Source organism: Fukomys damarensis, unplaced genomic scaffold (genome assembly GCF_012274545.1).
Source record: "Fukomys damarensis isolate Sample0158 unplaced genomic scaffold, DMR_v1.0_HiC HiC_scaffold_9, whole genome shotgun sequence".
NCBI classification, from domain to species: domain Eukaryota; kingdom Metazoa; phylum Chordata; class Mammalia; order Rodentia; family Bathyergidae; genus Fukomys; species Fukomys damarensis.
In genome coordinates this window covers 37,578,889-37,601,563 of record NW_022900921.1, presented here as the reverse complement: position 1 = coordinate 37,601,563, position 22,675 = coordinate 37,578,889, and the positions used below count along the sequence as shown (strand labels likewise).

The following is a 22,675-nucleotide window of genomic DNA, read 5'->3' as shown; positions in this document are numbered from 1 at the left end:
CCAGACTACAAAATAATGTATTATTTTGCACTAAGTTATCTTGAGAAAGAAATAAGTCTAATAAAGATCATATAGCAACATAAATCAAACTCAAACTCAGAAAATTTAGAAAATAGAACATCCTGAATAGAACATGTTCTGGTTCATAAAGAAAAATGGTGCAGTTAGTAGGTTTCTTTTACTCCATCTAGTGGTTATTTTTTACTGATGAGGGAAAGTCAGCTTACAGTAGTACCACTGTAGCTCACAGGAGAGCCATTAGAAGATGGTGGCATCAGTCTGCTGGTGCTCAAGGCCTTAACTCATCAATTGGTATAATTTACAGATAGATTATAAGTAGCTATACTCTTTGGTTTTCTGCATTTAAAAAAAACATGTTATCTCGAAATATGAAACATCAGTCTGCTGGTGCTCAAGGCCTTAACTCATCAATTGGTATAATTTACAGATAATTATAAGTAGCTATACTCTTTGGTTTTCTGCATTTAAAAAAAACATGTTATCTCGAAATATGAATAGTCACATTTATGAGAGAGTAAACTTTACAACTATATAATGAAAATGCACAGGTGCTATCTAAAAATAATTCATGAGAAGCATAACTTGAGGCTAAGGCAATAAAAGACATTAAGAAAAATAACTGGCCATTTTAATCATTTGAGTGTATGTCTAATCTCTCCATGTTTTTAAATCCCTAAAGCAGAATCTAATATGTTTCTGTTTCACTTACAAAAATGGATGCCAAATAAACCAGTCAGGCTGGTTGCATATGAAACAGGAAAGGACCTTGCCTGTCACTGACATCACTACCACCCATAAGCACAAACACAAACACAAACACCCCTCCTAGGTTGGGTCCAGAATCCATTTATCATGGTTTAGATCTAAAATATCCCCCAGAAGTCTCACGTTCAGAGATGGGGCCTGGCTGGAAGGGGCTGATCACTGGGGGCTTATTTTGGTCTCCAGCTCCTCCTCCCTCTCTGCTTCCTGGCTGCCTCAGGGTGAGCAGCTGTCCTCTACCATTTCTTCTACCATACTGTTTCCTGCCTTGGCATCAACCAGCTTTGGACTGAACTCACTGGAAACTGCAACCTAAAATAAACTTCTCATCCTTTAAATTGTGCACATCAGATATTTTGTCCTAGGGCGGTAAAGTGACTAATGCCATATTTTACTAAAAATAACAGATAATGTAATAATTCAGGTAATTTTAATATGCAGCCAGGTTAGAGAAATAGCTAATACCTAATACTATGCCTTACAAATGGCAAATATTCAGAAGATGCATGATGAGTATACAGTCAATACAGACTGAGCCCTGTCTCAGATAAAACAAGATGTCTGCAGTTTATACTGTAATACTTATACTGAAATAAAGCAATAAAGCACTCACAAAATTTAGTTAAATATAAAGGCTTAAGAAAAAATACAATTCTAGCTACATGTTGACTTGTAAATTATACAATGTGCAATGATAAATACCTTTTTTTAAACCACCATATATGGCCAATATATCAGATAGCATTCTGCCGTCAGACCAAAAAAAAAAAAACAAAACAAAACAAACAAGTACTATATATCAAATTAAGTTCTGGTCAACAAGCAAGACTGAGAAACGATGAGAACCAATGTGGGCTTGTTTTTACCTTCTAAAAAATAGGGGAAGGCAGATTACAAGAAATTTGGTATCTTTTAATATTGTTCAATTTATGAAAATAATTATCAAGATAAATACCTTTGAAAAACAATAAAAAAACTATAATCACAGGAATCACAACTATTAGCACAATCACTTTGTTTAACACACACACACAGTGTCCCTTTCAGCTGCTAATGACACGTACATTAATACAATTACACTGATGGTATAGTGAAATAATTTATCGTAAGAGTAGTATTAGTCTAAGGTGACCAAAATAGGTACTAGCTAAAAATCAAACGGTTTATGGGCACATAATTACTTCTGCTATGCTTCACTAGACTACGCTATACCAGTTTAATACCATGGCAGAGTATGGAGGATTAATCAGAAAATAAAATTGTGATATTAAGGAATTACTGTATCAGGTACTCACCTGCTCTAGGAAATGGTTTATATATCTGCAAGTATTGTTCTCCATGAAGAACCTATGTTAGGATAAGCAACATTTTATTAATAACCTTTCTTTTCCCCAGGTTCTGCCTACAGATAGTGGTAATCACAAGTGACATTTTACTGTTCACATGCTCACAACACTACTCTTCCCATATTATCTCTTCTACTTCTCAATCCTGTCATCCAGAAATAATCAGCTCCCTTGTCTAAAGGTAGCCAGTACTTCTGGAAAAGATATATACTTGTACTCTTTCTTGGCATTCATGAATCCTTGTTGGCTGATAATTACAGACTATTTACCAATAAAAGACCCTAATGTAGGCTGTACTCCCAGTGCTTATGACAGTGCCTGAAACACACTTATCTGCAGAATAAAAATGAACAAATGAACCAAGCCAGTAAGGTGTAAGTTCAGGTCACACATACCAAACATAAATGACTCAACAAAAGCACAAGGGTAAACCTTACAACCATGTCCAAAGTGAAAGCACTATCAATGTCAACATTGTAGATAATTATTTACAAAGAGTAAATATTGAGGATACAGTGTAATTTGTGATTTAATAGGGTCTTCAATGTATTAAAGCAAGAATATACCAACATACGTGGAAAAACAATAGGTCAAGAACATAAAAAGGGACCCTTACAACCACATGATTGTACTCCACTTCAATGAGATAACCTCCCTGTCTTCCTCAGAATTCAGAAAAAAAGCAGGGGGAAGAACAAAAATGAAACTGATGAGAATAGCATTGATGATGCTAAGGATCCTGTTTAGACCTGATGCAGAGGACCACAATATTGATTATGCCCAAAGCAGGCTGTGAAGAGTTGACCCCACAGTCTGCTTGTTTATAGAAGTGAGTCTGGCTGAAGCCTATGTGCTGAGGTCAAAGTAATCACACTCAAATTCCATTCCCACAACTAAGACCTTCAGGCTAGAAGAACAATGTTCTAATCACAATCATATATTTTGCCTCTTCTGTTCCTAATTTGACAATGTTTTGTCTTGTCCTTTATGAGCCTTGTTTACATTAATTTCCACAGAACCCACATCACCTTTACCCCCATTGACTGCCGATAAACATCAGTGCCTGGGACTGTCCAGCGCCTTTGTCAGTTACACCAGCACTGGTTGCCCTGGCACCCCACTTTCTCTCTTAGTTCTGTCTCATAGTGTATTCTTTTTCTCAGGCCTGTGTTGCATACTTGGCAGGTGGGTACTGGAACCTGACCGCAGGTATCTCTGACAGACCTTTCCCCCAAACTCTGCACTAATATTCAACTGCCCTTTCCACATCTCCAATGAACTATGTAATAAATACCTCAAACTTACCCAAAACCAACTCCTTCAAATATGATTGCATGTATATGATTATATATAGTAACATGTCATATGTGACTGCTGTACACAGTAAATATACTACATAACTGTATAATTTGTGTATATACATACGTACACACATATAATCTCAGTTGTCCAGAACAAACACCTCCCTTCTTGACTCTTCCTTCCCCTTGCATCTAACACTTTTGCTTAGATTGCTACCACAGACTCTAAGCTTGGCTCTCACACATCTCTTCTCCAGACCACAGTGAGACTGAAACTCAGTAAATACAGCCTGACCAATGGTTTCCCTTGTAAACTGGAGTTTAAGCAATAGTCCTTACAATGATTACAAAGTCCTCCTTTCCTAACAGCCCTAAATAGAGTGACCTTTGCTCACTCTCGCTGAACTGACCTCCATACTGCTCCAAAATCAAGTAAATACACAACTACCTCAGGGTGTCTTATTACAGGTGTTCTCTCTGTCCCAAATATTCTTTCATCCAGATAATTACTTGGTTTTCTCCTTTACCAGTATTGTGACATAAGCTTAGGTTATCGTATCTATTTTATAAATAAAGAAACTGAAACCTAAAGAAGTTATTTATATTTGGTTAAACAGCAAATAAACAGCAGAGAGAGAGTAGCATCATGCCACGGTCTGGAAACTGTACATAGTATGTACATATTTGAATATACATGTACACCTACCAATGTGACATTTACCAATAACACTTAAAGAAACAGAAGACAAGCAAAAGACAATTTCTCAGTAGGCATACCTTTGCGAAGTTGATCGGAAGTCCAGGAATTTCTGCTAACCCTCCACTGGTCATAGATTTCTGAGCTATGATAACTCCAAAGGTAGGCAAACAGGAGAAATCAGAACTTCCTTCATAGAGAAATTTCAAATCTTTTGGATCTTTCATTGATGCTCCCACTCCAAGGGCATACATAATAGTGTCCAGTTCCGTATAAGCAGAAAAATATGAAGGAAGTTTATAGCCAATAGCGCTAGCCTATGGGACAGTTGTAAAAAAATTATTTTTTTCAAACAATAACAAATGCTGGTGAGGCTGTAATGAAAAGGAACCCTCCCCTTCATTGTTGGTGAGAATGTAAACTAGTACAACCATTATGGAAATTAACATGGAGACTTCTGAAAGACCTGAAATTAGAAATTCCATATAACCCAGCTATTCCCCTGGCTAGGTATCTTTCCCAAAGACCTTAAGTCATCACACTATAGTGATACGTGCACAAGAATGTTTATAGCAGCAAAATTTTGTAATAGCTAAACCCTGGAAACACCCTGTATACCAATCAAGATGAATAGGTAAAGAAAATAGAGTATCTTTGTATAACAGAATAATATAACTGTTATACTTTGTATAACAGAATAGGCTGCTATAGAGAAGGACAGATTTGAGACATTCGTAGGAAATGAAGGTACCTAGAAATTATAATGTTGAGTGAAATAAACCAGACACAGATATTTAAATACTGTATGGCATCTCTCATTTCAGTGAAACAAGGTATAAACAAAGAAAATAACAAAAGATGGATAGAAGGGACAAGGAGAAGATTTTCTTGCAATAGAGTAGTAATCCAAGGGAAAAAGCACAAGGGGTGAGAAGGGGAAGGGGATATAAGCAGAATAAAAATATGCTATATATAGGAACCTAATAACTTCAATTACTATAAACATGTGCCATAACATGAGTTATGATTAATAATAGCAACAAGAATGAAAAATGGGACAGAGGAATTGGGGAGGAGATTTAAAAAAAAAAAAAAAAAAAAATGGGGGAAAAAAAAAAAAAGAAGTGGTGGGAGGTACCACTCCCCAAGATGATTGTAAACTGCATGAATTGCAAACATGTACTAATAAAAAATTTTAAAATGATTTTTCAATTAATACTTTCATCAAATCTTTGAAATTTTAACTTTTCAACTATTAGCTATTCATATACCTAGTTTTGCTTTTGAAAAGACATGACTAGGTCACTGAATTTGATGGAGATAGTTCCTATACATTTGACATTTTCAGAAAAGTCAAACAGGTATTATCTAAAAAGGGTTTTCATTTACAGATAAGTACTTTTATTGCTTAACTCTTGCTAAAGGATAATGTCTCATTTTCAATTTTCCTATCTCTGATAGTAGAAAACGCTACTGAATGTCACAAATAATGGTTACACAAAAATAAAGAAATGAATTATAATAGGAATAGTGAATTGCTTTGTAAGAGCAAATACATAAAATGCATTGTAAACAGGTAAGTAAAATATTGTTTAGTGCTTGTAAAGTAGACTACCTCAAAATATTTCAAGTTGAAATGAGCTTTAACCTGACATTCCTTTCAGGGATGTATTTTGTCTAACTGAATGCTGTGTTTTCCGATTTAGTGATGATAGGCCTAGCTACAGTGTGAAGCATGTTGGTTTATAAAATAATGTCCAATTTTTCAATCATTTTAATCCTACAACAGCAGTCAGAAAATAAGAGCTACAACCTAAGAAAGATTTTTACAATTTTAAGAGGTAGTTAAAAAAAAGAAAAACAGAGTTCAGGGTATATAGCTCAGTGATGGAGCACATAGCCAGTTTCTTAGCTGAAACTTAAAATATTTCCAAAATATAATCTGTTAATACTTTCCTTTAAAAGAACAGACCTAGGGGACAAGGATTTAGCTCAGTGGTTCCACCACCCGCCTTGAAAGCACAAGGTACCAAGTTCGATCCCACATACCCCCCCCAAAAAAAAACAGACCTAGAGAGTCATTAAATATCTTTTTCTAAAAAGTTAGAAAAACAGTGACTAGGATTATCAAAGGACAGTCAAGAAAAAGTATTCCTCAAACTATACTGACAAAAAGAAAATAAAAGTTACATTTAACATTCAGTTAATGATCATTCATTTTATCACTGTCTAGCACATATTTTATGAAAAGTTTTGTGGTCAATTATCCATAAATCAATAGCTTAGAAAATAGCATTTTATATGTAAAATAATGTTTCAAAATTGTTTATATTTCAAAGTCTTCTATTTGGTATCTTAAGGGAGAAAAAAAATAACAAAAACATTGTAGCACAGAACCACTGTGTCATCCCACACACTTCTAATTCCCCACCACCAGATTTTCACAAAATGCAGAACTACTTTAATCAGTTTATAGCTAGGCTTGAAGAGATAACAAGGTATCAATGAGCATAATGGAAACTATATATGGAAGAGACAGGAAGGCAGGCAGGCAAGCAGGGAGAGATACCAAGACCAGACAACAGCTTTACCCCAAATCATTTTCAATTTTCCTATCTCTGATAGTAGAAAACGCTACTGAATGTCACAAATAATGGTTACACAAAAATAAAGAAATGAATTATAATAGGAATAGTGAATTGCTTTGTAAGAGCAAATACATAAAATGCATTGTAAACAGGTAAGTAAAATATTGTTTAGTGCTTGTAAAGTAGACTACCTCAAAATATTTCAAGTTGAAATGAGCTTTAACCTGACATTCCTTTCAGGGATGTATTTTGTCTAACTGAATGCTGTGTTTTCCGATTTAGTGATGATAGGCCTAGCTACAGTGTGAAGCATGTTGGTTTATAAAATAATGTCCAATTTTTCAATCATTTTAATCCTACAACAGGAGTCAGAAAATAAGAGCTACAACCTAAGAAAGATTTTTACAATTTTAAGAGGTAGTTAAAAAAAAGAAAAACAGAGTTCAGGGTATATAGCTCAGTGATGGAGCACATAGCCAGTTTCTTAGCTGAAACTTAAAATATTTCCAAAATATAATCTGTTAATACTTTCCTTTAAAAGAACAGACCTAGGGGACAAGGATTTAGCTCAGTGGTTCCACCACCCGCCTTGAAAGCACAAGGTACCAAGTTCGATCCCACATACCCCCCCCAAAAAAAAACAGACCTAGAGAGTCATTAAATATCTTTTTCTAAAAAGTTAGAAAAACAGTGACTAGGATTATCAAAGGACAGTCAAGAAAAAGTATTCCTCAAACTATACTGACAAAAAGAAAATAAAAGTTACATTTAACATTCAGTTAATGATCATTCATTTTATCACTGTCTAGCACATATTTTATGAAAAGTTTTGTGGTCAATTATCCATAAATCAATAGCTTAGAAAATAGCATTTTATATGTAAAATAATGTTTCAAAATTGTTTATATTTCAAAGTCTTCTATTTGGTATCTTAAGGGAGAAAAAAAATAACAAAAACATTGTAGCACAGAACCACTGTGTCATCCCACACACTTCTAATTCCCCACCACCAGATTTTCACAAAATGCAGAACTACTTTAATCAGTTTATAGCTAGGCTTGAAGAGATAACAAGGTATCAATGAGCATAATGGAAACTATATATGGAAGAGACAGGAAGGCAGGCAGGCAAGCAGGGAGAGATACCAAGACCAGACAACAGCTTTACCCCAAGTAATAATTCCCTTTCCCCCTTCTCTATCATACCTATCATACCTTTTCTATCATTCTCTATCATACAAACAGTGATGCAGGAAAGAAACTACCAAAACATATAGGTTAGTGAAGAGAATCCTTACGAAAAGTTCAGATAAGCTTCCAGCACCTGTTTCCAATCACCCAGAAAAGCCAAAATAAATTCAGTAGGTGAGCTTCCTTCCTCCTATCCAACTCACACACTAAAACAGTGGTGATGAACCTATGGCACACGTGTTATTTTTCTTTTAAGACGAAAGATGTTAACATATGAGCTGTTCTTCCTAAATCAAAACCTCAGTATTCAGGTTTATTTGCCATGTTCACAAGGTTCACCATCACTGCACTAGGAAGAGCTTTGAAAACTGATACTCAATTGTCCTGATCTCTCAAGAGAGTCCTCCATCTGGGGAAAGAAAAGTGTAGTATAGTCCAGAGAAATCTAAGAAAAGGAGGGAGGGGAAATGAACAAAAAACAGAGTCCAGGGCCAGGTATTGAGCTCAGTGGTTCCACTGCTTGCCTTGCAAGCACAAGGTCCCAAGGTTCAATCCCCAGTACAAAAAAACAAAACAAAACAAAGAGAGTACAGACTGCTCTACCACCACCCCATCCACCTCCTCATGTGGTTCAAATGTCATCTATCAGAATCTGTGTGAAAAGTCTGTGTGTCAGAAATGGCTTTAATCTAAAGTCAATCACAGATAAATTTGTATAAATTCTCTATTTCAAATTATTTTTGCTTGTTTCTCTCCATTATTAGAAACTGAAAGACAGTGACTACATCCAAAAGAAAAGAGGAGGAGGAAGGAAAAGCAATCACCAGAGAAGACAAAAGTAAAGGCCTTCTTGTCCCACTTACAAATCCTGGTGAGGCTGTAGAAGCTACATGACTGGTAGGATTTGGCAAAATTTCCTCTTCTGAATCCAATTTATGTAAAATTTCAATTATACTGCCAGTTGATTCTAAAATTAAAGAAAATAAGAAAAAGCTTTGCTTTGAATGTGACAAAAAATACTACAGTATGCTAGGTAACAGTTGCTACAAAACTTCCATCATCACTCACAAACTAAATGTATGATGTTAGGCTCTTACAGAAAAAAAACTCTGAAAGAAAGCAAAAATAACTAGCTATCTTCAATGAAAAACTAAGCACTGTCTTATATAACCCTCCCACGTTCCAGGGAGCTCTTAAGCTTTGCAGTATCTTGAGCTATTTTGTCACTGCAAAGTGGGATACTTGTTTACGATACAGAACACTAGAATTACCTCTGCCCCAGGTGTTTACGTAAGTAAAAGGTCTAAAAACAATACTAACAATTGTTCTAGAGACAAAAAGAAAAAAAATCATCCTATAAACAGGGCCTCCAAAAGGGACTGAAGCTGCTCCTCTGGGGCCTAAAGCTTATAACTAGCCTCCCAGGGAATCCCTATATGCTATATGATGTTCTGCAGGCTCTGGGACCTTCCAAACCTGGGGATACTGCACTTCCTTATGAACCAGAGAAAAACTATAAACTAAACTGCAGTGTCTGAAGTAACCAAGTATATCTGCATTCCAGATGACACTAGTGGAGCATCTCTTCCCCTACATTCCCATTCAGACCACTGTTTTGAAGGGAGACTTTCTTGACAAAAGCTCATGGCACCACACTCTGAGAGAGATAACCTGAACAGGCTCTCTGCTCAAACACTGACTAGTTCCATGTTTCTGTGATTTAGTTCTGTAAAATAAATGGACCGGATGTGGTCTGGAGAGACAACTCATATAGTAAAGTGGGGTTCTTTTGTTGTTTTTGTTTTTTACTGTACTTCAAACAGCATCAATTAGGGCTTTAGATAATATCTTTATACTTCTTTGTGCATATTCTGGTTTGGGTTTTTTTTTTTTTTTTTTTTTTTTTTTGGTACTGGGGATCGAACTCAGGTCCTTGCACTTGCAAGTCAGGCTCCGGAACCTCTGAGCTAACCCCCAGCTAGTCTTAATACTTCTGAAGCCAAAAGTTTTTAAAGCAGAAATCTAAGTTTTTAAATAAATTTTCCCTTTTTCTCTTTCACTTTCATTGATAATGACTGTTAATCACAGATTTGAAATACCAAAATACAGAATATAAGAATGCTATCAGTTATGAACTAAAAGCCATTTTTCTGATAATCTATCAAACTTTGAATATAAAATCACTAAGAGAAAAAATATTTTTCTTTAAAATAACACTGATTCATGATCTTTCTCAGAAAACTCTTTCAACTTCAAATACCAACTATACAGGCGAATTATACTACAAAAAATAATGTAAATTTTATTTGGTACCTACTACTGTGGGCACATCACAGATGATTAAATAATTCAAGTTAAAGGCATTTGCTAAATCTCTTTTATTAATTCAGCACTAGGCTAACACTGAATACAAAAGAATTACATATAACTGAGGGGTAGAGCTCAGTGGCAGGATAAATGCCTACCATGCCCAAAGCCCTGGGTTTGATACCCTGCACACAAGAAAAATAAATCACCTATAAAGTACAATCTCTGCCGCAAAGAAACTTATCAAGTATGTAAAAAAAAAACACACATTTGGGCTTGGGATTTAGCTCACTGGCACCTGCCTCACAACTGCAGGTCCTGAACATGATCCCCGGTATCAAAACCAAAACAAAATAAACAAAAAAGAAACCACACATTCATGGGGGGAGGGAAAGACTGATGTAGCCCAGAATATCTGAGATTTGAGTTTTTTTAAGAAAGCATAACATTATGAAGAGGTGATAAAAGGAGAAAGAGTTGTGGTAGAAGACATGCAAACAGTAGCAAAACCAAAGCCCTAAAATGAAGCCACACCTATTCACTGAACAGAAAAGAGCTAAGCTTAAATCGGTTTAAATAAACCATTAGAAAAACAGAGGAAAAACTGGGTCACATAAGGAACATATTATTAGATCATAAATAATTTTAAAAACAATCATCAACTGGTACATTTAATACAAATGAGTAAACACCTCATACCATCCATCCTTTGGCCACACATAAACAAAACAAAATTATTTTTTAAATAACTGGAAAATAGTGGGAGTAAAATATCTTAAACATGAAGAGTTCTAATATCTAGCAGAGCAAAGACTATGCCACAGATGATTTAAGTGTCTAAGTCATCATGCTTAAGGTGGGAGACACATCCCTGGGAGATGTTGCCTCTGATTCTTTAATCAAGGAAAAGTTACAAGGCTCTTTACCTTGGATACTCTGAGGCTTGCTGGCATTACTGAAGTCACAAATCTTCTTCCAGTTAGCCTTCACTGCTTCAGGAGTTACTGACTGGTTCTTTCGTCTGACAATAGCTCCCAGAGTGCGCTCCCAGCGTACTAGTTATAGAAATAAAACCAAACATCTGAGATAAGTTTAAGGGAGGCAGAAAGCAAGATTCATAAAAAGGCCTTAAAATTTTAACTTCAAGAAAAAGGATATTTAGAAAAAGATATTCTAACTTAAAGAATTTAACTATAGCCTAAAAACAATTTTTCCTCAAAAAAAAAAAAACTTTTAAATATATGTGAAGCTGAAAGGACAAACTTCTCCTTATGCCAGATACTACAAAGGAAAAAATACGCTAAATCTGAAAAGATGACTTTCTATAATAATCATACCAAAAGACTGACCTCATGACCACACATCACCACAGGTAAAGATACTTCACTCTCCTTGTTTATAAAATGAAGATTAACAGAACAGAACTTTGCTGGGTAGCAAATTCAGGATTGGTGGTGGTAACAGGTCAAATATTTCAGTTAATAAATCAGACAGCCACAAATAATTCTCCCTTATCCTTTCTTTCTAATTTCTTCCATTTCCATAGGCTACACATATTCAGTACTGCTGAATAAAATCTATTAGAATTTTTAAGTGTTTTCTTTTTTCAAATCCAGAGGAATAACCTCTACATAACCTTATTTAAACAAAATGGTCAGACTTTGATGATTGTTAAATTTAAAATTTGTCTTAGTGAATGACAGAAATGCCTGCTTCTAGATCTTTCCTATTGATAAATTGCCAGGTATAGCTTTAATTACAACACTTATCTTCCTTTCTTAAATGGGTATCATAAGATGATCAAATGCTTGAAAAATATAAATCAGTAACAACTTGCAAACAGCCATTACTGCTAAAAATACTGATACTCCAAAATATGTTGCAACAATGCCCTCCAGTGATAATAACTTTCTAAATAACTCAAATATGTGATTAATTTTGATGCCAGCAGCCAGCCAATTGAAAAAAACTTGAGCAATGGGATTTTTACCATTTTTTAAATGCTCTATCAAAGTTGAGGCCCACAAGTCTGAGAAATGGGACAGAAAACTGAAGCCAAATTAATTATAGGGCGGGGGAAAGGGCACAATTAATCAGGTGCAATTCCTATCCCAGAAAGTTGTCCAATGTGATTTTTCACTTCTCCAAATGTCTCATGCTACTACTATCTAAAATAAAGTTTTCTTTCAAAAACAGTTCTTCCCACTCAATTCTCTGTGAAACAGCAAGAACAAATATATGGGATGTCATACACATTGATGGATAAATAGCTATACAGAGAGAATATGCTGTCTGAAAAAAGTAGCCAGTTCTGACCAAGATAGAGCAAATCCTGAAGAAGGACTACCTACAGGTAGGTTCTTCCAAGTATCTCTGGCCTACAGAAATACCACTATTATAACAATGTTAAAGTCTGAAATGCATACACTAGACAAACATTTCACAAAATCCTTATTACCAGCTCTAATGGATGTGCAGGTTTAAAGATATGGAAATAACATATGACAACCAAAAAGTGAGAGACTTACATTTTCCAATCCAGCCTGCTCCAACCTAGAAAACAGAAGAGTAAAACATTGTTCACCTAATATAAAATCACTAACAGAATTGTTTAAAAAGGTAACTACCTTCCTAGTATTATTAGAATACAAGATGATAATGAATAAAAGTAATATATGGTTCTACAAATTCCCTTTGGCCCCATGACTTTGTAGCATTCATGTTATAAGAGTAGGAACCTAAAGCAGCACAAGGTAGTAGAAATAAATGCATGTAGTAAAAAACAATGAATCTAAAGCCAGAGACCAAGACACCAGTTCTTCCTCTAAAACCTTACCAAATCAAATCATTTAACCTCCCTAAATTCAAATTTTCTTGCATGTAAAATAAGGATAATAATACATATTTCATAGATTATCATGAAGTTTAAATAATATAAATAGTACACAATTATAGGCTCAAAATAAATGTTACTATACAAAGAATTAGTGAATTTAAAAAAAAATAAAACCAAATTAAGTATTTGACTTAATGAACTATAAATACTCATTTTAGTAAAACATCCTTATACAGACAGAAGAAAAATGACCAAACACTTACAGCCACATAGAAAGATAAATTTTTCATTTCTGCAGTTTTATAGGGTTAACTCAGGAAAGTCCTAAGGATAAAAATATCTGATGTAAAAAAAATCTCCTCATTGTGTCTTCACATCAGCAGACACTGTGGCTTCAAGCACAAGAGTGGAACTTCTCATCACCTTCTGCCTTTATTTTACTAAGCTTACACCTGTGTAAGGCACCCAGTCTGCCGTGATGTCATTGTAATAGACAAATCAGCAGCAACTGAGATAACAAACTTTTCATCACCTTTTACCAAATTTCACAAGCAAAGTTAAGAAGCTACAGATTTTCTCAGGTGATAAAAACAACTGTTCAGCTGGCCCAGAGTCTGGATCTGCCACTCTAGGTATCTACTGGAGCCTTGGAAACAAAGTGGAATTTACTCACTTTTAAGATTTAAGTCAGGATATTCCACACATCTCTTACTGTATTTTATCAATTATGTATGCAAATATTCCTCACTAAAAATGTTCACAATATAGTAAAAAAATAGCAACACAAAATTTTATTTGCAGTATGATCCTAATTTATATGATTGGGATGTGTGTGTAAAATGCACATATAAAAAATTATTGCTGTAAAATTCACAACTAACAAAAGACTGGAAGGAAATACATAAAAATATTAATAGATGCTTTCTCTGGATGGTGACAATGTGGGTCATTTTTATTTTCTTCTGTGTTCTCATATATTTGAAATTTTCACAAGTAGGACATATTTTTGTTCAAAGTTAATAATATAGTTATAAAAGATAAATAATTTTTAGTTCTTTAATTAGGTTAAAAAGTGTCAGGCCAAGTTTTGAACTTGAAATGGTTTTATATTATTAAATTTTCTGTAAAATTAGAGTTATAAAAGTTTTTTCTATCTCTTAATTTCTACAGCTCGAATTCAGTGGGTATGACTAGAAAGGTGGAAGCACATATCTCTGCTTAGACGTATGGAGACTGCTTTTTTAATCTTTAATTTACTCATCAGCATTGTATTAAAATGTAACAGGCTAATGATATATTATTCACTTCAAACTGAACCAGGTCCTTCGGCTTCCATTAAATCAGCTATATTTTTATTTGGTAAGAATATGAGAAGTAGAAAACTAAGGAAAAACAATTTATAAAACTGCTGTTAACTTTCTCAAAAAGGCCACTAATCTATATTTGCTTATTAATAATAACATATACATAGTATTTTAAAAATATACGTGATGTCAACTTGTATAGATTTTTTCAAATATAAGCAAATATCAGTATCAATTTTAAAACCATTTTTAGGGCCAGGGATTTGGCTCAGTGCTTCCGCCACCTGCCTTGCAAGTGCAAGGCCCCAAGTTTGAGCCTTGGTACCCCCCCAAAAAAATTTTTTTTAATACTTAATTACACAAATACTGTTTAGAAGAAAACAAGGAAACTTCAGAATACCTCAAACAAGCCACCATTTTCCTCACAACTCTCATGACAAAGCCAAAGGACCAGGGGTGCCACATACTCTGGCTTTAGGGCTTGAATAATATCTGAAAGAAATACAAAAAAAAAATAATAAGAAGAAGAATATGTACACATTTCCTCAATCATTTTACTTTCTGAAAAAGTCTTACTTACATTGGTAATTGAGATACTTTTAAAATAAGAACAAAGTACAGACACAAATAAGAACAAAGTACAGACACATAAGTGGTCTAATATTCAAGGTTTTCAAAAGTTTTTTTCATCATGACTGAGACACCCAAAGCACTCTCAAGCTTCTAAAACTGTAAGCACCAGATTTACCTTTCCACAATAGGTAACATACTATTCACAACAAACAAGAGTTATAGCTGCCTAGGAAAAAACTGGTGAGCAATACTGTTTGAGAAACTGAGATACCATTCATTCCCAAAACTATTACTCTCCTAGCTATTTAATGAGATTCTAGAAAACTACAAAACAGCTGTGACTGCAATGGGAGATAATGGTTCAGATGCACCTAAATCATCACAAATGAGTAACAAAGTTTGAGAACTACTTTGCCATTGCATGTCTTCTGTGATCAGGTAAGTAGAGTAGAAAGGCACTACACAAGAACAGGAAGACCTGGATTTTAGTGCTGCCCTGCTGTGTAGGCAACTCCAGAACTCAAAGACGTAATTCACCTGCCCTGGACTTGAGTTTTCATCACTAAGCTGATAGTTAAAATGCTTTCCCCACCTACTTCATCAAGTTGTTCTAAGGCTCAAATTAGATACGACTGTAAGCATTTTATAACTGCTAATATACTTTATAGTACTTTATAATCTTATCTAAGGAATCAAATGCAAACGTGTGATATGGTGAAATGTAGTTTTATTTTAATATGCTAAAGTAATAGATTTACAGTCCCATAATTAAAAGTAGCTCCAAGATCTTCACTTAGCAGCCTCTACAAGCTCTCAAGTACATGAGCAATCCAAAAGCACACAACTTCCCACTCTCTACTACCTGCATGAGGAAAACCAAAGGAAGGTTCTAACCATCTCAAATCATACATGACAAATTCTTAGTCTTTATAAGATTCATCTCAATATATAATTGTCCTCTATTTTCCCACATACCAGTTTTCAGAACTGAATGTTAAAGAGGAATTATATGATTGGATTTAGATATGTGAGTTGACCAACTTCATTTTGAGTGCAAAATGCATTTATAAAATCCAACTGAGAATCCATTATTATAGATGAAAGAAAAAGAACAAAAGCCACATAGGAAAAATACTTCTGCTTTTTACCTTATTTCACACATTATCGCTAATTTTATAAGCAAATATTCTTTTTTTGGGGGGGGGGTACCAGGGATTAAACTCAGGACCTTGCACCTGCAAGGCGCGCGGCAGAACACTGAGCTAAACCCATGGTCCAATAAGCAAATATTCTTGCTTTCCAGTTCATTCTCAAATTGCTAGGTCAGACAGCATCTATTACACTCAATTTTATAAACAAAAATCTAAGGCTTACGAGGACAAATAAAATGTCTAGGAGGTCATATAGCTAGTAAGATATATGAAATCAAAATCAGAACTGAGGCTTATTTACTCAACCCAGTGTTTTTTCCATAAGAGATTATCACAATTATCTAGCATTATTACATCAAGCTTAGAACTCTGACAGACACTTTGCTCTGGGCCAGAAATGAGATTGCTTTAAGCCTTGCTGAGATATGAGAATTCTTGGTCAAAAAGAAACAAAAAAAAGACTTACAATCGTTTGCAGGGAAGGCAGGTTGTTTCAGGCTAACCTGAAACAGATACCATAACAGTACTAATAAAATACTTAAGACGTAGGCCAACTTGGAGGTGGGTTCCCTAGCCTAAAATCTTCTATACTGAACCTCACCTTTCAAGGAATATCAAAACAGACCAAGCTGGTTATACCCCCTGGTTACCAGCCATTAGCAAAGATAAATTCTCTTGGAAGTAAACACTGCCGATTTAAAGCACAGAACAAACATAGAATAAGATCAAGGAGAGTTCATGATTAAAAATCACCAAGTATCCATGAAGGAACAATGCCATGAATAAAATTGGAAAGAAACAACAAATTTACACTACATGAAATAGAGACATTGCGACCTAAAATATATTGTATAGAAAACTATTCACTCAAAATAAAATTCCAAGTTCTAAAATGAGTATTAGTTCAAATGTGAAAAGTAAATGGTATCATAAATATCTGCATTTTATAAAGTAGTTAATTCCAGTCATTTATTTTGGACCATCTTACAAAAGCTTCTTTTGAAGTATTATATTTTTTCCAGAAATATGTAAAGGCCAACAGTTCAAGTATTCTATTACATAACTAAATAAATAAGTGTAGGCTCCCAATCACACATTTAAAGTTTTAAACAATATTTTCAAAAAGTTGGAAGACACCATCAATTTTAAGACTTACTGTAAAATTTCAGTAATCAAAGCATCATTACAGTGGTCAAAGAACAGGCACAGACATCAATAGAACAGGAAAGTCCAGAAAGAGCCACACACAGATCATCATCTAATTTTGCACATAAGGGAAAAGGCAATTCAAACTGAGAAAGATAAATAGCCTGTAAGGCAAATGAAATAGTTTCTTCAACAAATTAATGGCTTAAAAGTAAAAGATGAACTGTTATGTATTAAACATAATAACAAAATGCCTATATCCTAAGTATAATTCACCATCTCTAAAAAGAATTTTTTAAGAATTAGATAATCTAATACAAATTTTCTATTAGATGATTCAACATTATTTTGTTTGATTTAATAATGGTACTGTGGTTATAAGGTCTAGAACTATAAAGAGATACATTCCCAAGTGTTTATTAGATGCAATATAATGTCATAGCTGGGGATTTAGCTCAGTGGTGTCACTGCCTGCCTCACAAGCAAAAGGACCCAAGTTCAATCCCTGGAACCAAAAAAAAAAAAGGTGCAATATAATGTCTAGTATTTGCTGTGAAATACTGCAAGAAAAAAATGAGAAGATGATCCAAACAAACAAACAAAACTGTCTAATTGTTAAGTGTTTCCTGCAGCTGATGATGGGTACATAGCTCTTAACTACTCAATGTATTTTGGAAAGTTACATAAAGAAGTTTTTTTTAAAAATCGGTATAGGGCTGAGATAGTCCAGTGTGGTTTGCTCAATGGCCCTGAGGCTCTGCATTTGATCCTACTACTAAAAAAATAAGTATAATCACAAAGTATTTGTTATGGAACATGAACAAGGTAAAAGACAATGCAACTATCAAGAAATCTAGACTATTAAATTTCGAACATGTTCATAATATAGTAAAGGAAAAAAACAAGACTTTCAGTTTCTAACCTAACACATAAAACTTGTTAGTCATCACTTCCATCCTCAAACCAAGAAAAAACTGAACAAGCTAAAAATTAACACAGGACTGTGACCCATTTGAAAAGGTGAGTTAGGGTCGGGGATATAGCTCAGTGGTTCCACTCCCTGCCTTGTAAGCATAAGGACCCAAATTTGATCCTCAGTACAAAAAAACACTTGTTTCCTCATACATTCTTGCCAGGGATTTAGCTTGGTGGCTCCGCTGCCTGCCTTGCAAGTGCAAGGTCCAGAGTTCAAACCCCAGTACAAAAAAAAAAAATGTGTTAGCCATAAAATTATTGAACACCTTTCCTCCCCAAACCTCACAGTTACATCAACAGGACTCCACCACAATAACAGTGGATTACAGCAGAAAGAATTTCAAGACACAAATTCTACTTAACTAGGAGCTTCTAGGGAAACCTAAAATAACGTGATACAAAAACTGAAAGAAACTGAAGCCTCTGGTATGTACAGTTAAAGCAACTAATAAATATAGCCATACTCCTAATGAGATAAGCATACAACCTCACACTGAAGGCCTATTTATCTGAAATCTTATTACCTAATAAATCACGTTCAGCTTTCAACAAAAAGTTTCAAGACATGCTGAAATGTGAGAAAAAGAACAACCTTGAGGAGGCAAAGGAAACCAAATTCAGACATGAATCAGACCAAATTCAAAAATGACAGAGATATGGAAGTGATCAGGCTGTAAATTTAACATAACTATAATTAATATGCTAAGGGCTCTAATGGAGAAAGTAATCAACACACAGAACAGAAAGGTGATAGAAGCAGAGAAATGAAACTCAAAACAATCAAAAGAAAATTGTTAGACACCAAAATCATTATAACAGAAATAAAAAATCCCTGAGCTTGACAACACATAGTTAGAAAATTCCCAAAATGAAAGGCAAAGAAAAGTAAAACCAAGTATTTAAGAACTGTAATCACAAAAGTTTTCCCATGCATGCAATGGGAAGAAAAAGGAAAGCAAGTTGAAGAAATATTTAAAGTAATAATGGCTGAGAACATTCTAAAATTAACAAGAGATACCAAACCATAGATCCAGGAAGCTGAGAAAACACCAAGCACTATAAATACCAAAATCTCTACCTACATATTTTATATTCCAATGGCAGAAAACCAAATACAAGGAGATAACCTTGAGAGAATCCAGAGGGGAAAAACACCTGACCTACAAAGCAATGAGTGTGAGGGTCCAGTCAGACAGCTTCAGAAATCAACAACCCAGGTGGACATAAAGTAAAATATTTAAATTGAAATTATCCTTCAAAAGTCAATTTATGTGCCAGATTTTAATATCCTTAATTCCAAGTAAGTACACAAGTCTTTTTAAAAGGAACATGGTTTACTTGCATAAACTGATCTGTTCTGAGAGATTGCATGCCTTGAGGTGGTTTTTGTGAGTATGAAACAAGTGGTGAGAATCTTGGTGCCTGTAAGTACATTATTGAAATTAAGTCTATTTAACTTATCAGGTCTTGTTCATGCCCTGATTTTATATACTTGTATCTATCAATAAACATTGATACTTTCAAAAGTAGATTAAAAGAAAAGAAAGAAAAGACTGGAAAAAAGCACAAACTGGAAAAAAAATATGCAAAATACATTATCTAATAAAGGACTTTTTCCAAAATATAAAAAAGAAAAAAATTAAAACTCAAAACACAGCCCAATTTAAAAGTGAGAAAAAGATCTGAATGGATCCAAAGAAGATAAATAATGAAAAATAAGCATATGAAAAGTGCCCAGCACAGTATGTTATTTAGAGTTCCAAGTTAAAACAAAACAGCACTACACATCTGTTAGAAAGATTAAAATTTAAAAGCCTGACAATAAATGCTGGCACGGATGTAGAGCAACAAGAACTCTAATTTTTCTGTAAAGCAAAAACTGTTCTAAAAAATAAATATATGATTTGTAAATAATATTATAAAACAGTAAGAATGCTATTATTTCATTCTATTTAAAAAAGAATATGTATAGTATCTATCTGTGCAGAGAAAAAGGATGACCGGGAGGCTGAAACAGCAAGATCTTAAATTTGAAGCCAGCCTGGGCAACTTAGCAACTCAGTAAGAATATTCTTAAAATTACAAAAGGGCTACAGATGGGGATATAACTCAGTATAAAGATTCTCTGTGCCATGGGGAAGAGGGAGGCTTCAGTATGGTACAATTACAGGTAATCTTTTATCTATTTAATTTTTTCAACAATGAACATAAATTACACAAAATGCTGTTGAAATTCAAGAAAAAAATTTTAAAGTATTCAAAAACTTAAATACTTTTTGCCAGGCATGGTGGCACACAACTGTAATCCCAGCACTCAGGAAGCTGAGACAGGAAGATTGCTGTGAGTTTGAGACCAGTCTGGGCTACATAATGCGTTCCAGGTCAGTCTTAACTACATAGTGAGACCCCCCAACAAAAAAAAATTTTTTTTAATACTTTTGGAAAGGTCCTTCCATACATTTGAAACAGCACTGAAAACTCGACACTAATTTACCTTCTGGCAGAATGGTCTCAGTCATCCGTGACCCAGCATTGGGGGCAATAGTGTTACAGTGAATGTTGTTCTTCCTGCCTTCGATCGCAAGAGTATTTGCGAGTCCCAGAAGACCCAGCTTTGCAGCACTATAATTTGCCTGGCCAAAGTTGCCATATATTCCTGCAGATGATGAAGTCATAATGATCCTAAAAGGAAAATAAATCTGTCCACATCATCTTTTCTATATTTTAGTGACATTGCCATTCTAACCCTGTTTTGGTGCTGTCGCACCGGTCAAAATTAACTGTGTACTGTCATTAGCTTCTCACACTCATAATTCATATATAAAAACTAGTATTTATATAAAAAAATGATCTCTCAAAATTCAACTATAAGGTCTAACTGAAAATAATCTTTTGTCACAGCCAAAAAAATTCAAGTATAATAAATTTACTGTCTTTCAAAAACAATATTTATAAGCATAAAATAAACTAACAATATATGTTATAATTTTAGCAAAAAATATCAGATCAAGTAGTTTGGGTTCCTCAGTGCTCACCACTTTTACCCCTTTCTCTTCTGCTTAATAATAAATTCCCCACTAAAACAATGCCATTTTATAATCTGACCAAATCTCATTCTACATAGAGCAAATAAATCATATCACTTACTTTCAGAAAATGCCAAGATAAAAAATAAACTAGAAGTATTCAATAAGAGGCATTACAATTTGGCTCTTAAACGTATCCCTGAATCCTAATAGGGATGACCCTGACTCCAGAGTGCATTACCGTTATGTGCAATAAGTACACCAGCACTGCCACATTTTGAGTTATACAAGAAGAAGCAAGCAAGAGGAATCTTCAGTTACTAAACAGATTTTAAGGCTAACACATTCCAATCAGTATCAATTAGAAGGAAATAGCCACTGATCTCTCCCCAGCTAATCACTGGAAACACACAATTACACTTTGTTAGAAAATACTGTATACCTGAATCCTCAACATTTGTACTACTTTCTAAAATGCCAAAAAATAATAGGAAAACCATTGTTAGAGGTAAGAAAGATACACAAAGCTATCTAGCTCAGCTAATCTGTGACTATAAATGACACCAATCTAATGAGTACCAAACTATATTTTAAAAACATGATGACATTGTTCCCGACACCAAGCAATCACTTAATAACACATCATAAAATCTTTCTTTTCTTTGTATACACACACACAACACACATCTGTAGTCCTCTTTGACAGCTGTGTGAAACTCTACCTTCCATAGTTCTGTCTCTTCATATGATCCCACGCTGCCCGGGTAACTTGAAACGAGCCCCGTAAATGAACCCTGTGGACCAAATCTAAAACGAGAAGTCACTTTTATCATGCACATAGGCAATGGCTTGTTCACATATACAAAGACGTTCATTTTGTACCCAGCATTCAAAATCAGCTACTGTTAATCCTTCTGAGTGATCATTTTTGCTTTTGTTCCAATCATGCTTGCCTCCAATCACCAGTTCATACCCACACTACAACAGCTTTCCCTATAATTTACAAAGTTATTGCAGTCTCCATGCATATCTAAATACATTGCTTATCTTTAATGTTTATTTATATAAAACCTGGTAATACAGATACACAAAAATTTTACCTACTGAATAGCTTCTCTCATGTGAATAAACTGTAATAGTACATAAGATCCTAATGAGAAAATTGACAATGTGAAATAGAAAGAAAAGGGCTAAAGGTGTAGAGAAAGTGGGAAGAGTAGGAGAAAGGTAATAAGGGAAAGGAAAAAAATAGGAGAAAATGAAAAAATGGAAATAAAATGTTTATAAATGGGGAGGGGAGGAGGTGGTGAAGGGAGGGCAGGGACAGGGGCAAATAGAACCAAGACCTGTCATGTAAAGGTATAAGATCCCAATAATGAATGTAACTGTACTGTATACCTAAAATGTACCAATAAACTCAATGAGGGGAAAATTATTTTTTACATATATATA

The 22,675-nt window shown here is 34.4% G+C and overlaps 1 protein-coding gene across 2 annotated transcripts in view; it reads right to left on the bottom strand.

Annotated features, from left to right (window-relative positions):
* The window catches only part of Hsd17b4 (hydroxysteroid 17-beta dehydrogenase 4), an 87,427-nt gene that overhangs the window by 38,483 nt on the left and 26,269 nt on the right, over window positions 1-22,675 (bottom strand). For both annotated transcript variants that reach the window (XM_010633889.3, XM_010633888.3), the window contains exons 7-14: window positions 21,946-22,030; window positions 20,692-20,879; window positions 14,753-14,844; window positions 12,741-12,765; window positions 11,139-11,267; window positions 8,769-8,872; window positions 4,208-4,444; window positions 2,079-2,130 (exon numbers count right to left, since the gene is read on the bottom strand). In XM_010633889.3, the coding sequence (XP_010632191.1) occupies window positions 2,079-2,130; window positions 4,208-4,444; window positions 8,769-8,872; window positions 11,139-11,267; window positions 12,741-12,765; window positions 14,753-14,844; window positions 20,692-20,879; window positions 21,946-22,030 (912 nt within the window). The remainder of the gene's footprint in view (window positions 1-2,078; window positions 2,131-4,207; window positions 4,445-8,768; window positions 8,873-11,138; window positions 11,268-12,740; window positions 12,766-14,752; window positions 14,845-20,691; window positions 20,880-21,945; window positions 22,031-22,675) is intronic.